Genomic DNA, 16,066 nt, shown 5'->3' on the forward strand with positions numbered 1-16,066 from the left:
GAATGAAACAGTGAAAAAACAAAGTTTTCCTAATGCTGTTTTACGGTATCATAACTGCCTGACTTGAATTTAGGCTTATATTTTGCTTTGCAAGCCATTACATCCTACCTCAACAAAAGTGTTGAGAGCAATTGTCATCGCCTGTTTTTTAGGTTTTTATAGGGTTTAACTTTTCAAATCTACATTGGCTATGAAGAATGCCATAAAAGAGTTCTACGACAATTTCTAAAAGAGGGTATTCTTTTAAGTGCACTGATATCCGACAGCAGACGGGCGCCCTCTGTCTCACCTGAATCGAAATGCGGCTGCCGCGGTCGAGGTGGCACCTCGGTCCCTTCGGCTTAGCAGTCGGATGTTTATATCATCGTATATTAAGATGCTGCGAGAGCGTAGGCCGAAGGCAGGTCACACAGGTGCGCCACATTGAAAATGCGTCTAATTTAAAAGTTTACCTTACTGAGCAGTCGAACAAAATGTCTGAACGTACTGCCGCGCAGTGAATGCTGCACAAAATGAGTGTCCGGAATAAACAAAACATTGACTGCATGTGGAACTAATAACTTCCAAAAGTGTTCAAAAGACTGGCGAAACACCAAGGACATCCATCAACGTAGTGTCCCCGTCGAGGTAGTTGCAGAAACTGGCCCACAATTCCACGCTCAAGGGTTCTCCGATTTCTTGTCACGATCGGTGCAAAGCGCGTCAGGACTCCGTCTTATCATCCTCACTTTAATGGCGTATCAAAGCGCGCAGTTTGACCTATAAAACAGTCGTTACTGAAATTGTTTTAAAGACAAGCGAAGCAAGAGTTCAAAGTCTCTTCCGCACAGAGCGGAGGACTTTCTTTTCGCGTGCATAGGAACGTCACGCACATTCCCAAGAAAAAAAAAAAAGAAAGTCAGGTAGGAATTTTCTTGAAGCTAAATTTGGTTGGTTGGTTGGTTTGTGGAGTTTAACGTCCCAAAGCGACTCAGGCTATGAGAGACGCCGTAGTGGAGGACTCCGGAAATTTCGACCACCTGGGGTTCTTTAACGTGCACTGACATCGCACAGCACACGGGCGCCTTGCTTTTCGCCTCCATCGAAAAGCTGCCGCCGAGGCCGGGAATTTGGGTACGAGAATGTCTCTGTTAAAACCCTACTTGAATGTTAGAAATGCAGGCTAAAGCCGAAAGGAAGACGTCCAGCGCGAGCTCCTCCAGGAGCAAACCCAGGGTTTCCAATGGGTGCTTGTGTGCACTTGCTCAGTGAGCTTGTGAAGTGGTGTCCTGAGGAAAGTTAGTCTTCTCTAATATACCTCGTGAATGTGCACTAATTCGTTTCGAGCCTGCCGGTCACGGGCGGTGTTCTGGTTTTATGCTCTAATAAATCTGCTGAACTTGAGTCGCAGCGTGCCTGTGATATGTGAAGAGATCAGTGTATCCATATTTTGTCAGCGGAAACAGTTGCATTGCCTGAGGCACAGCTGGGGTGCGCCTCTGGTGAGGCACAGCCCCCGCGTTCGGCCTTCACATAGCCTGGCGTATGAAAGACTCTTATCATGAAAGGGGGTACGGAGGAGTGGGGGAGGTGAGGGGCTCATACGCGCAAGAATCCGTCATGGCCAACCGTCTATCAGGTGCAATAGCAATGTTACAGAGCTCCATACGCGCTCACGTGACTGTTATCGTATATGCCTTTAAAAGCACTGTTCCTTATTATGTGGCCCTGTTGCACTGTTGTCGTTTACTGAGCAAAGGGTCGAACTACGCCGGCATCTTCAGTGCCCGATTCTCAAAACATCTGATAGAACATATCCGCATCTGAACTCCTCCTGGAGAACCAGGAGGTGTAGTCAGGCCCATATATAAAAAAAGAATGGGGAATTGAATAAAAATTTTATTGTCACATCCTACCTGGCTTCCCCCCCCCCCCCCCCCCCCCTAACGATCAGGAGGTACAAGAAGTTATCGATAACCACAAAGGCAGCCTGCGATGACTAAAACGTTGTCTACGTAAAACAAAATTGCCTTCACAGCTATTGTTACAAAACAGATGGCCTTTTATTGCATCATTTTCTGCGAGCGATGCGGGCACATAGGCGCCTCTATGTCTCACCTCTCCATAGGACAAGCAAATAATAGACGCACGAGCGTCTATTATTTGTACGTGGGAGGGACGCGTGCTCAATCTTTTTAGCCCCGATTTCGCTATCGTTTTAGTACTTGCGCAACTCGGCGATCAATCGATCTCCAAAAGTGTCACGAAAAGCGCACGCTGCGTAAATAAATGAGGTGATGCGCCATGCACACTACCTCTGGTCTCTTCAGCCAAACATCCTTCACTCAGAGCGATGCGAGCGGAAGCATACCCCGCGATCTTAGCAGCAGTGGCGCTCTGTGCTCACAACCAAGCCCCTCTGGATATTTGTAACAAGGCGCCAGGTAAACAGTTGTTTCCCTCTGTACAATACCAACGCGAAACAAGGTACTGAAAGGTGTTCTTTCTTTTGATAATGCCGTTGAGACAAAAGAAGTGTGTTCAGAATATTCATATGTGTACCAAATAGCAAGCGAGATCGAGAAAGGGACTAGTGGCTTAATTATATGTGTTTGAGGGTAATGTAGTGCATTTTATGAAGCCTTGTCGAAGCTTGAAGGCGGACAACACTATTAGATTCTCTCAACGAAATACTATCTCCAAGAATATGTCAATGAAGTGTTAATTGTATATGACTCATTTTCCTGACGTCTTTTGTACTGTATGGATGGTCATGACATTCGTGCAGTAACATTGCTTTGCAACACATACATGATGCTGTTTTGAGGTCATTGATATCCACAGCAGTTGCTGGCGATAACCAGACAGCTGATTGGCATCAGTCGTATACCAGACAGCTGATAAAACGTCCATTCAGTAACAAAAACTTGCTGCTAAGAGTAAGAAAAACTCAGTGTAGATTGAGATCGGAATGGCGTGGCCTTTCGCGTTACAATGTACTGCCACCTGACGGTTTGAGGTAGCGCTTGAAAGACGAAGAAGTCCGGCCTGATCCTGACAAAACAGTCGCTGTAGCCAACTTTCCCATCCCTATCACGAAGAAAGCAGTCCGACGTTTCTTGGGCCTATGCGCGTACTATCGCCGTTTCATTGCCGATTTTGCCAAGATTGCAGAACCTTTGACGCGCCTGACACGTGATGACGTCCCGTACGTCTGGTCTTCCGAGCAGCAGGAGGCATTCGCCGAGCTGCGCCAACGGCTGCACAACCCTCCCATTCTTGCACACTTCGATGAGGACGCTGCCACCGAAATTCACACCGACGCCAGCAACGTCGGTCTGGGTGCTGTTCTGGTCCAGCACCAGCAAGGCGAGGAAAAAGTGATCGCTTATGCCAGCCACACCCTTTCTCGGGCAGAATCAAACTATTCAACTTCTGAAAAGGAGTGTCTCACCGTCGTTTGGGCCACAATGAAATTCCGACCTTACCTCTACGGCTGTAAATTTAAAGTTGTGACAGACCATCATGCTTTGTGTTGGCTGGCTAGTCTCCGAGACCCATCAGGACGTCTTGCACGGTGGAGTCTTCGTATGCAAGAATTTGATTACTCTATCGTTTATAAATCCGGACGTAAACATAAAGATGCTGACACACTGTCTCGATCACCCGTGGAGTTGGCCCATGACAGTACGGACGAAGACGCCCATTTTTTCTTGTCATAATCAGTTCCTCTGATTTAAAGGCCCGGCAACGGGCTGATCCAGACCTCAAAACTGTGATCGATCATCTGGAGTGTTTTGATTCTACAGTATCTCGACTGTTTGCTAAGAACTTGTCATCCTTCTGTACGCGCAACGGAATTCTCTACAAGAAAAGCGCCGGCAACAGTGACCGAGCCTATCTTCTAGTCATCCCTGCAGATCTCCGCGATGAAATCCTTCATGCTTGCCATGGTGAACCTACCGCTGGACACTTGGGCTTTGCACGCACTCTTACCAGAGTGCGCCAGGCCTACTACTGGCCCAAACTTGCCGCCACCGTTCATCGATATGTTAGAGGTTGCCGCGAGTGCCAGCGACGCAAGATACCGCCATTGAAGCCACCGGGTTTCCTGCAGCCTATTCCCCCACGGCTAGTACCATTCGACCAAATTGGCGTGGACTTTCTCGGCCCGTTTCCTCTATCGTCAGCTGGCAATACGTGGACTATTGTGGCTACAGATTATCTGACACGTTACGCGGAAACTATGGCGGTGCCACGTGCAACATCCTCCGAAGTGGCACAATTTTTCATGACGCAGATTGTCCTCCGCCATGGCGCCCCTTCATAAATCATCACTGATCGTGGCAAGGCATTTACAGCGCGTTTTCTTTAAGACGTTTTCCAACTAAGCCAGACACATCACTGAAGGACTACTGCTTACCACCCTCAGTCTAATGGCCTTACTGAGCGACTAAACAAAACAATAGCGGACATGCTCGCCATGTACGTGGATGTGCGGCATAAAACATGGGACGAGATATTGCCTTATGTCACATTTGCATATAACACGGCCGTCCAAGAAACAACTCGAGTCACTCCGTTTTGCCTAGTATACGGACGCGGTGTACAGACCATGCTCGACGCTATGCTGCCATGTGCGGCTGACGACCAGCTGCTTACCGCTGACGCAGAAGAATTCACCAACTGCGCTGAGGACGCTCGCAAACTCGCCCGTAATCACATTATAAAACAGCAAGCAAAAGATGCACGCTGATATAACGACCGACATCGCTATGTCGTGTTCCAGCCTAGTGACAAAATCTGGGTGTGGACACCTGTCCGGCGCCCAGGCCTGTCAGAAAAACTTCTCAATCGTTACTTTGGACCCTACAGATTGTTGCGTTGCCTCTCAGAAGTTACGTACGAGGTTATTCCAGACGGAACTGTACCGAGTTCTAGTCGTCAGTGCTCGTCTGACCTAGTGCATGCGCTTCGCATGAAGCCGTATTTTACCCGCTGAAAGTTGTATTTGCCATCCGGAGCAGTTTTTTCTGTGAGCTTGCGTTTTTTTTTTCGAGGGGTGGAATAATGCCACCTAACGGTATGAGGTAGCGCTTGAAAGATGAAGAAGTTGTAGACTCTCGCGTGCTTCGGCTAGCTAGCACTGTGGACTCTTGAGCTTGTGTCTCTGTGTTACCGTTTCCCGTGAACCCCTGTCTTGACTGTGTGTCTCTGCCCCTGTTGGCGATTGCCATAAATCCTTGTCTTCGTGACAATGTTATAACGCGGATGTGCAGGAACTTCTATGAGATTAAAAAAAATTCTGGAATAAGGCATAGCTTTGAAGCATCATTTCAAATAAAACAAATTTATGTGCGGGGATTTTTTTTTTCGCCCTACAGCGCAGAAGTTGTAATGTACTCTTGAAAAAAATACTGTTTGTTACCTTGACCAAATTTTTTTCAGGCCGCGATTAATACAAATTAGCGCAGCAATATTAGAGCTGGTGACAGGGTAATTATTTAGGATTAAGCATTCAGTCAAACGTCGTGCCAGAATGATGCCGGTTCGAATCCCAGCCGTGGAGGTCCATTTCGATGGAGGCGAAAAGCAAGGCGTCCATGTGCTATGCGATGTCAGTGTACGTTAAAGAACACCACGTGGTCGATATTTCCTGAACCCTTCCCTACGACATCTTACATAGCCTTAGTAGCATGGGACGTTAAACCTTCTAAAACGAAACGAAATGCCGGCCAGGCAACATTTATTTAGAGTGCATGTGTGTGCGTGTGCGTGTGTTTGTGCACGCGTGTGTGTGAGGGAGAGGGAGAAAGATGGACATTATTAAAACGTTTCTCACAAAACCGCAACAAGATAGGTTCGATCTTTGCAGAAACATGTGAAATGTTTGACTGTTAACGCATAGAGCAGGGACCGCGCTCCATTATAGAGCCTTAACTTCACTTTGCAACAGTATTTACAGTGCCCCGAGATATGCATGCGTAGGTCTTCTCGCAGTCAGACTTAATACATATGCTGTCATCGCGGCCAAGAGTCAGTCACCAACTTGGGGATAAGGGGCACAATGCTATATAGCCACTTTGTCGCAATGGTGCGTGGATTTTGAAGACTGTGAACCCCCCATGGCAAAACGGGATTTCATCACTTTCTCAACTTCATCACCATTCTGACCGTTGGTGGAATGTATTCGTAAAAATTGGGTTAAGATGCTTGTTTCCGAAGGAGTACATTGTTGCAAAAAACTCTCCTGATGATCCTGCTCGGTGGCCACGTTGGTCAACTCTTGAACTCGGCGCACTGCGAAGTTCTGAAATCACTTTCGTGAGGCACTCTCAGAGTCGTTTACGGAGGACGCAGCAGGATCGTGAATATCTTAACTGCAGTTAAAGAAGCAAATTACAATTGCAAGGAACGTCGGCCAGACGCTTAGACTGAGCCTACAATATGAGTGATACAAGCAATATCCTTCACCGTTGCGCAGGCATTGAACCAGATGAAATTTGTAAACTCATATTTCCTCGGCAACATCCTATGAGCCTACTTCCAGTGGGATGCTGTCATCAGGGTCTAGCTCACGTCCCATCACGTGTGAGGCTAACTTTATGAAACATGAATGTGCGATACTTGTAAATGCTTATCTAGACATCTGACCACGCAGGTGATTCTTGTGCACGCTTTAGACAACGTCTCTTGCAAGCAGAAGCTTCTCTGAACTTAACTGCTATAATTCAACCGACCCAAGCCATCTTCTGAGCAATGAAATGAAAACTAAAATTCGTCCTTGTAGGCCTGTGCTGACTCTCGCCATATTCTATTTTTTCTCTTCGTTTATTTTCTTAAAAAATCCGGTATTAGAGTTTACAGAATGCTCTTTCTTGACTCTGGAGCGTTTTGTTTTATCGAAATCTGGAACTATTGGACAGCTTTCGTGCATAGCTTGCATATATATATATATATATATATATATATATAATACTTATAATCGCTGAAGCAACTAGAAGTTGGAATACAGAAGGCAGATCCTAACGACCTTTTCCCGCCTTCGTTAATGTATCTTGACTCACCGCGTGTTCACGACCTCACTTTTTAAAGGGAGGTAACCTTGTTCATAATGGCGAAAAGTAGCTGCGCCATTGTTAATACGTCTATTTTGAATCGCGCTGGCTTTACTTGAACATATAAATATGTCCCCCCTTCCCCCGCTTTTATATATTCAATGCGTATTCACGGACTCGGGGCTGCTTCTTGACTGCTGTTAGAAAAAAAAAAAAAACGTCATTACAATAATTCTACTTTGAACCTATTTTAAGTGACTCTAACCTCAATAAATGCAAGCGTCGGTGCCGCGATAGTAGGTATGCTGCGATGTGCAGATTATGCAACCTAATACTTCTCACTGCATCTTAAATAAAATTGTTTTGTTTTTGCTAATACCACTCTTTATTGCTAAAATTAAGTGCCTTTTCATCAAATAGTATATTTCTTACGAAGGGCCCGTTTATTTCACTCAAATGGATGGAACAGCGTACACCATCTTCAAATTATATAATCTGTAATTCGCATTGCAGCCTCCGCTGACATGGCATTGGTGCTGCGACCGATGTCGAAGATGCTCGTCGACTGCACCTCAGATGTCATAATTCGATACAAGGTCCGTTCGAAATTTGTTATGAATGTAAGTAAAAAATGACCTATGTTTACCCTCCAAACTACATAATATACGTTCGATAACTTCCTCTGTATATCATTAGTATTCCTGCTGCTCGGAAGCTTTTTTTATAAGTTCCAGTTTCGCATTCTTTCCAATGTTACGGCATATTCTGAAAACATCTTACAAATTTACGTAGCACCTACTCACTTACAGCCAGTACCACAGCGATGTTAGCTATTCAGCTATCTATTAAGTGTGCTAGGGAGTGAACACAGCCGCAAGAGGCTGAGTCCGTGGGACCGGTGCCCAGTAGTCCAACCTCTTCCCCTGAGAGCAGTAAAAAATAACAGCATAGCAGTGCCCTTCTATCAGTTTTAACAAAAATGGGTTATGGAAAGTGTATGCAGAGAAGGTTTGAAGAACATTACAGCTTGTTTCAAGTTGCGAGTGGATGAGTAATCGCTAATAATAAATACAGCTGGCACGAAGGCCTGGAAGATGAGTACCTGGGTTAGGGCGGTCACATTTTGGCGTCAATGCTTGCCTCACGTGCAAACTGCCAGAGGGCTAGCAGCGTGGGTTGGGCCCGAGCGTCGTCCTGGCTCGGTGTTGTCCAATCCCTGATTGAAGTAGCATAATTCAAAAATTGATCGAGATAGCACTTAAACTGATTTCGAATGCCAGTGCTTTCTGAGCGAATTATCAAGTAATAGTTTACTTGCCCTTGTTCAGTCACACAAATGTTCGAAAGGTCATTAAGTGCGATTTCGCTTCTTTTTCAGCTGGTGCGAGGCATCTGCAAATATCACGCTCTCTGCGCGCAGCACTACCGCACCAATCGGGTGAGAATAACTGCGCCTTTCTGCTGTTTGCGTCAAGAGTTAGTGCCAGACAGCATGCGAGTGTGTTGAATTTGCTCAGTTTCTCAACGTGATTAATTTATTCATTCGATGCGACTCTGCGCTCGGCCTTGGGGACGTAAAAATTACAGTTTAGCGCTTAAGTCTGCCTAAGAGCGGAGATGCGAGCGCTTTCCTCTTTCCGCTCAAACCAGGACGCTACGTGATCAATATTATCATCATTATCACTATACCAAATATCATCATTATCATCCCTATGACTGACTACATCTTCATCGTCATCGCCACCATCGGCATCGCCACTGACACTTACACTATCACCAAGTATCACTACTACACTATCGCTAACTATGGTATTGCCTATGCAGTCAGTGACTATCAGTAATTATCATCAACCGCTATTTTTATTTTTCTAGTATCCCTGATATCACTTTCATTGTCAGTAGCTACAATGCGCTTATATATATATATATATATATATATATATATATATATATATATATATATATATATATATATATATATATATATATATATATATATATATATATATATACAAGTGAAAAATTGCTTCATACTGTTTCCAAGTTTATTTGGAGTCGACGTTTCGGCAGGGGCCCTGCCTTTCTCAAGACTGAGGGTACATGATTCTTGTTCGTCTTCTTATAGCGTTGGCAAGAGGTGATACAAACAGAATATGGGCACATACGGGTGAACCAGCTCGACACGCACAACACACACATACACACACAGGTGCGGAGAGCAGGCTAGGCCCAAAGGGTCATCCACCCAAGGCACCGGCCGCCGGGAGTCATCTGTATACAATACACAATACAGGCAGCCGCGGAAACACCTTGAAAAAAAAAAAAAAAAAAACAGGTGGGGGAACGTGTTTGCTGCAGATGGTGAGAAAATTATTTTTCGTGTTCTCACTAAAAGATGGGAGCGCCAAGCGTGATGAAAAAAAAAAAAAAAAAAAAAAAAGGCACCACAACCAGATGGACATTGCTGGTTAGAAGAACCAGACAGCGGCGAGTAAAGTTCGAGCAACTCGCGACGAGAGACGAACCTAAAAGAAAGAAAAGAAGAAAAAAAATATGTGGGACAGTAGAATGGTGAAATATTTTGAGGTTTTCGCTAAAAGATGTGAGCGCCAAGCATGAAGAAGGTTTTTACGAGAAGTGGGATGTGGAGGGTATCAAAGAAGCGGGGGGAAAAAAAAGGGAAGAGGGGGGAGGAAAAAGAACAACCCGATATATATATATATATATATATATATATATATATATATATATATATATATATATATATATATATATATATATATATAGGGGAAGTGAGGGTGTTCGTTTCGTTATAATACATGAAGGAAAGAAGCCAACAGTCGGCGAGGCCAAGGCAAGCATTAGAGATTGTAATTTATGTTTTTTTTTTAAATTTTTATTTCCATAATCGCATAAATTGGTACTGTAATCTGTTCATGGGAAAGATAATTAAACGCAAAGTAGAAGAAAAAAACAACGTGCCGATGGTGGGATCCGAACCCACGACCTCCGAATATCGCGTCCGGTGCTCTTCCAACTGAGCTACATCGACCGCTGTCCCCCCTGGCAGTCTGGCAGTCTGGTAGTCTGGCAGTCTTGAAGCCATAGGTAGCGTCAGAGGGTTCTAGCACAGCTTTCGCCCTCGCTCTTGATCACGTTCTACGTGACGCTGGCGGTAACACAGGATGTTCCACGTCCGCCGCTATGGTTGAGGGTGGCGCTGGTGAACACTCGCAAGGTTCGTATACAGACAACATTAATACCCAAGAAAGTAGCAAGGGGGACAGCGGTCGATGTAGCTCAGTTGAAGAGCACCGGACGCAATATTCGGAGGTCGTGGGTTCGGATCCCACCATCGGCACGTTGTTTTTCTTGTACTTTGCGTTTAATTATCTTCCCCCTGAACAGATTACAGTACCAATTTATGCGATTATAGAAATAAAAATTAAAAAAAGAAACACAAGTTTCAATCTCTAATGCTTTCCTTGGCCTCGCCGACTGTTGGCTTCTTTCCTTCACACACACACACACACACACACACACACACACACACACACACACACACACACACACACACACACACACACACACACACACACACACACACACACACACACACACACACACACACACACACACACACACACACACACACACACACACACACACACACACACACACACACACACACACACACACACACACACACACACACACACACACACACACACACACACACACACACACACACACACACACACACACACACAAGTAAATAGCCGTACTTGGTTGCTAGAGGTTACATACAAGTGAAAAATTGCTTCATACTGTTTCCAAGTTTATTTGGAGTCGACGTTTCGGCAGGAGCCCTGCTTTTCTCAAGGGTACATGATTCTTGTTCGTCTTCTTATAGCGTTGACAAGAGGTGATACAAACATAATATGGGCACATACAGGTGAACCAGCTGGGCACGCACCTGTATAGGCCCATATTCTGTTTGTATCACCTCTTGCCAACACTATAAGAAGGCGGACAAGAATCATGTACCCTCAGTCTTGAGAAAGGCATGGCTGCTGCCGAAACGTCGGCTCCAAATAAACTTGGAGACAGTAAGAAGCAATTGTTCACTTGTATATATATATATATATATATATACACACACACACATACATAGTTTGCGTATGTATGTACGTATATACATACTATATATATACATAGTTTGCGTTCGTTTAATGGGCCAGGAAATTCAAACAGGATGTCACACAACCTTTCCCGATTATCATGTTTTATTCTAACAACAGTTACGGATGGTGGACCGTCCTTCTTCAGGGTAGGACACGCCCCATCCACATTGTTGGCTGACGCTTTTGCCGATACTTCCGTCCACTCTACCCATGAACAAAGAAAGGCATTCGTCATATATTACCGGCATGGTAAAAGTAATTATCAAGCAATTCAAGAATATATTGTGGAGTTACACTTCAAGTTACACTTGAGCAGCAGGTTCTGGTACCGCCAGCTTTACTATCGTCTCTGAGAACAAAAGCACTGCACAGAGGGGTTATTCCAGACTGCTGATATCACCTCGTACTGATCACACAATTTAGGTGGCGACCACTTCCTACTTTCCAACGGCAATCGCTGCAGGCTTCTGCATTTGTGCTCTCTGTGTTGCCGGCCTCCATAAGTGACGTTCCCATTTCCACATACCACATTTAGTTAGAGCGCGCAGAGTCTGAACGCGACTTCGCCTCCTACATCAGACTACGCAGTAAGTGGTCGGCAAAACGGCTAAAGTGCTTGAACACACAACTTATCCCGTAATGAATGTGCGAAGCATAACTGCAGCGCTAAGGGCAGCTGAGAAGCGAGAATACGCGACGGCATTCAGGGAAACAGGTTAATGAATTATTTCGTTTCTGAGGGTCCCATAGCATACTGTGTAATCATTGCTCCGCTCGCTAGACGGGATAAACTGCACTGACCGGGTGACGATGGGGCGTGCTCGAGTCAGGACTGCCCAAAAAACTCAAGCGAGACAAGGGTTGCCTTACGTAAGTCACTTCGCTCGCTCCTTACGACTACCAGCAAGCTTAAAAAACCTCGTAATTTCCCCGAATTCCCTGCGGTAACGTCAATAAAACATACGATATCCAAGATTATATTCCCTCTACATGCGAGCTATACAGTGGTGGTAGATAGAAAAGAAACGTAAATAGAGCAGAGGGCGGCAGAGCGCAACGTCGGCAGCTATTTGCTCATTGAATCAAGGTACCAATCACACCTCCAAATTATTCATACTGGCTCTGTTGCGGAGATATTTGACGGAGTGGCTCCCAGATGGCGCCAATGTACAGCTGAACTTGCAGGGCACCAGGCTCATAGACACAAAAAGTTTGTATCAGGTAAGTATCGTATAAAAAACCGCAATTACATTGAGTTAAAACAACATAAAAGCTTTCGCTTTCGAACTATAGTCGGTTTAACCGAGGTAACCCCTACCAATTTTTATATCGCGTATAGCCATGTCTCATTGTTACGAAAAGACGTGATGACAGTATTTTGTTTTGTATTTTTGCTGATGGCTGACAACGGAATTTTTAAAAAATCTCCAAGCGCTGTTATTCGAGTGAACTGACCACCATACCTAAAATATGATCACTGTGTATCTGGCTTCTTTCATTTGCAGACACAGGAAGCGCTCAGAGCCGCTGAGCAGTGCTTCGTGCAGCACATCACAGAGAACATGGTAAGAGTTTAGAATAACAAGCTTACAATAACATTGGCTCTTCTGGTCAGAGTCATTTGACTTGGCTCATTTGTTCAAGCTATTTATACTACTTTATCATCTCCTCCATGAAATTCCCATACTACTTTCTTTCCGTCCTCGCCACCACATTTCGTGTCTTTGCCTTCACAACATCATGTTTTTAATACCTCACTCCATGACAGTCAGCTCATGCAATCACTGCATCGAACACCACAAGCACATCTCATCCTTGTAGCATGGTCTCCTATGTACCCACACAGCCGAGTTTCACGAGACATCCTTCGTTCTTGAAGCTCAGGACTGTTATGACCCTCCCGGATGCCTGGAACCCGCCCACCCTCCTGCTTGTTCTAATACTGCTATAAAACAAATGTTTTGTCATTGCCATGTTTGCCGCAAAGTAGTCACTAATAATTTCTTTACACACGCACACATCTCATGTGAGTCCGATCTTCGTTTTGCTAAATAATGATAACCCCGTACCGGTGGCGCGATTCCGTGTTCTCAACGGTAGGGTCTTCTGAGAAGCGTCACTTGGCCACAAATGGCAGAAATATTCTTTAAACTAAGAGCGCAATTAAAGCCTGCAATTCTCATGACTTCTGTGGCGCAATGGATTAGCGCTGCGTTTTCGAACACAAAACAGTGCCCCAAATCACTTTATACTTTTTTCTGCACTCGTGTTCACCATTGACAACAATAAAATAAATCACCAACATATTTCAATGGGGTGTGTTCCCGTTTAGGTTGAGTTATTTTAGGCTTTTACTTTTAAGTTGCTGTGAAAGTAAAACCAGCTGTCTACGATCTGGGAGGCAACATGGTATGGCACCGCTCACACTACGTAATTCTGCAATTATTTGGGTGCTTATTTCTTACCTTCAGTGGGTGTGTATTACATTTAGGTGGTGTTTAGACACACTTCTGCACCGCAATAATCGTTTAACTAGCTTACATATACAACCTGAGAGGAAGAAGAAGTTCCGGGACCCTACCGTTGAGAGATCGGAATTACGCGTCCCTTTGCGATGCTAACGGTCAGCCGAAAAGCAGTGAAACAGGCTCCTTAGCTGTTGCGATAAAGCTGGTGGATGTGTCGTGGAGAGCTATTTGGTATTTCTAGTATGCAGATTGCACAAGAAGTGTCATTAACTAGCCTGCTAGTGAACTAAAGTTACTTCTGTAGTTACCTTTCTAACTATTCATAATATGGTCTTAATCTATTTAATGTTTTGTGCCTACCTTAAATAATATCCATATCAGTCGTTACATTTTAGAAAATGTCGTCCTTGTAGCACAAGGAAGTTGGGGAGCACACTGGGGCGGAAGAGAAACTGAGCTGTGCGGAATTCGCGTTGCACAACTATGCACTTGTATAACATGCTTGGCTACCCGCCGCTCCCTCTCGAGCGCTGCCATAGAGACAATCTAAAGCAAAATAGTTAAAGCAGTACAGCAGTGCGGGCCTTTATTGTTTCTTTCGAGCCTTTGGCTCTTCTTACGTAACTTGATTTGCCTAGTTCTTGGGAGTATTGTGATTACTGTATTGCCGTGGTTAAGCCCGGTATACTTAGTGGCACGGGCAGAGGCACTTTATTTTTCTTTACTTTTGGCCTGCCTCACCATAGTAGATGTATTGACGTGGTGTTCTTGTACTTTATCACCCCGGCATGCACTTACTGTCAATTGATCTCGCTGTCTTTAATCGCAGCCACAGCGGGTACGAAGTAAATCGTTCGACAACGACGCAGTGACTGCTCTGCTAATAGTAAGTGTGCACACCTTGCTAATCTTTGCTCCTAAGAGTAGGCAATAATTTCAGATGTAAGAGACGCTGCTTCGCCCGTCTGATTGCTTTGAAATTGCCTGCTTTGGTTAGGTATTACAATATAGCACAGTAGCGTTGTTCTAAAAGAAAAAAGGGAAATGTTCGCATGGTTTTCTGTAGCAAACAGTTTATGGTAGAAAACAGTTGAACAATACGCGAGCGTGTGCTTATCATGCAAGGTACATCGACTGAATTGCAGCATAATATATGGCACCGTAGATGTTCTTAGCGTTGGTGTGCGTATATGAAAAAGGGAATAGCAACATTAGGCACATATAAAGGCTGCGGATGTTATATGCGTACCATGATAGGATTTAGTAGTCACTCGTAAAGTGATGTTGCGTGAAACAGAGATCACTAATGGCTGCATGTAGTCGACTTCGTCATACGGAACGAGAACTCAGTCATAACCACCTTCTGCAACAGCCGGTAAACAAAGGTGTCTTGCCTTAGCATGCCCCAGAATTTAATATGAAATAGGGGAAATAAATAAGTGGGTCAGAAGTAGAGCAAGAAGGAACGTAGATATCTAAGCTTTGCCATTTTTTTTTCGGGTATTCGAATGCGCCGCATAGTGATAGTAACTATATTTGGCTTCGACATTGTATCAATCACGTCGTCTGCTCTTCCTTCACATCTTCGTTTCAGTCGTGCTCCTTAAGTCACCTGGACGTACCCCTGGACGACGCAGAGAAGATGAACGCTGTGTTACACTGGCTGTACGAGGCCTCTTATGCTAAGATGTCCTGAAAGAACGAAGTATGGCTCGCCAATTGCGCCACGGTGCCAGGGTCCTTTGGCGCAGACACGATAGTAATAACTGGAGGGAATAGAATTACGGATTCTGAGAATAAACATTACATAGTTGTTTCTATACTGTTTCTTACCTTCGTAGCAAACGCGTAGCCCGAGAGTAACGCACGAGCGACCTGTCGACAAGTGGCGCATAACGGCACGGGTGCCATAATATTGGTCCTCTCAGCTTGCTCTGCTCAGGTCGGAGAATGCCGCGGGAATGTCGGAGAATGTCGCACGTGTTTTGAATGAACTGTAGCCTTTGTCTGTGCTCCTCAGAATTATCCAGTATACTAGCCACTAGGACGTCAGCGCAGATTACCTACAGGCAATCTGCACTAACTGCTTCATTGTTTGCACACATTCCATGTGACATTAAGTCATGAGCATGTTGAATTTAACCATCAAGTGTAACCTAGAACATTATTTAATTTTATAATCAGTGTATCCCTGATCCAAAGTGCTACTATAGAACAGCTCATTGAAGTTGAAATGGCTTTTGAGGTAAAACATCAGAAGACAGTGAATACAAAGTTATCAAGAATAGGAAGGCCATATTAAGCACTTTCAGTTTCATTTTAGGGTCATTATTAAGTAGTTCAGATAAGAAATATAGCAAGTGATCTCCATTCCTTA

The 16,066-nt window shown here is 44.6% G+C and overlaps 1 protein-coding gene across 1 annotated transcript; it reads left to right on the top strand.

Moving 5' to 3' along the window:
• The first annotated feature begins 2,332 nt into the window (after positions 1 to 2,332).
• LOC146196741 (uncharacterized) lies at positions 2,333 to 15,385 on the top strand. The gene is made up of 6 exons (XM_084597067.1): positions 2,333 to 2,423; positions 7,551 to 7,657; positions 8,416 to 8,475; positions 12,727 to 12,786; positions 14,519 to 14,575; positions 15,284 to 15,385. Exons 1-6 carry the CDS (start codon positions 2,333 to 2,335, stop codon positions 15,383 to 15,385), a joined length of 477 nt encoding a protein of 158 aa, XP_084453193.1.
• The last annotated feature ends 681 nt before the right edge of the window (positions 15,386 to 16,066 follow it).

The sequence above is a fragment of the Amblyomma maculatum genome, chromosome 3 (genome assembly GCF_055883805.1).
Source record: "Amblyomma maculatum isolate TAMU_Amacu chromosome 3, ASM5588380v1, whole genome shotgun sequence".
Lineage (NCBI taxonomy): Eukaryota > Metazoa > Arthropoda > Arachnida > Ixodida > Ixodidae > Amblyomma > Amblyomma maculatum.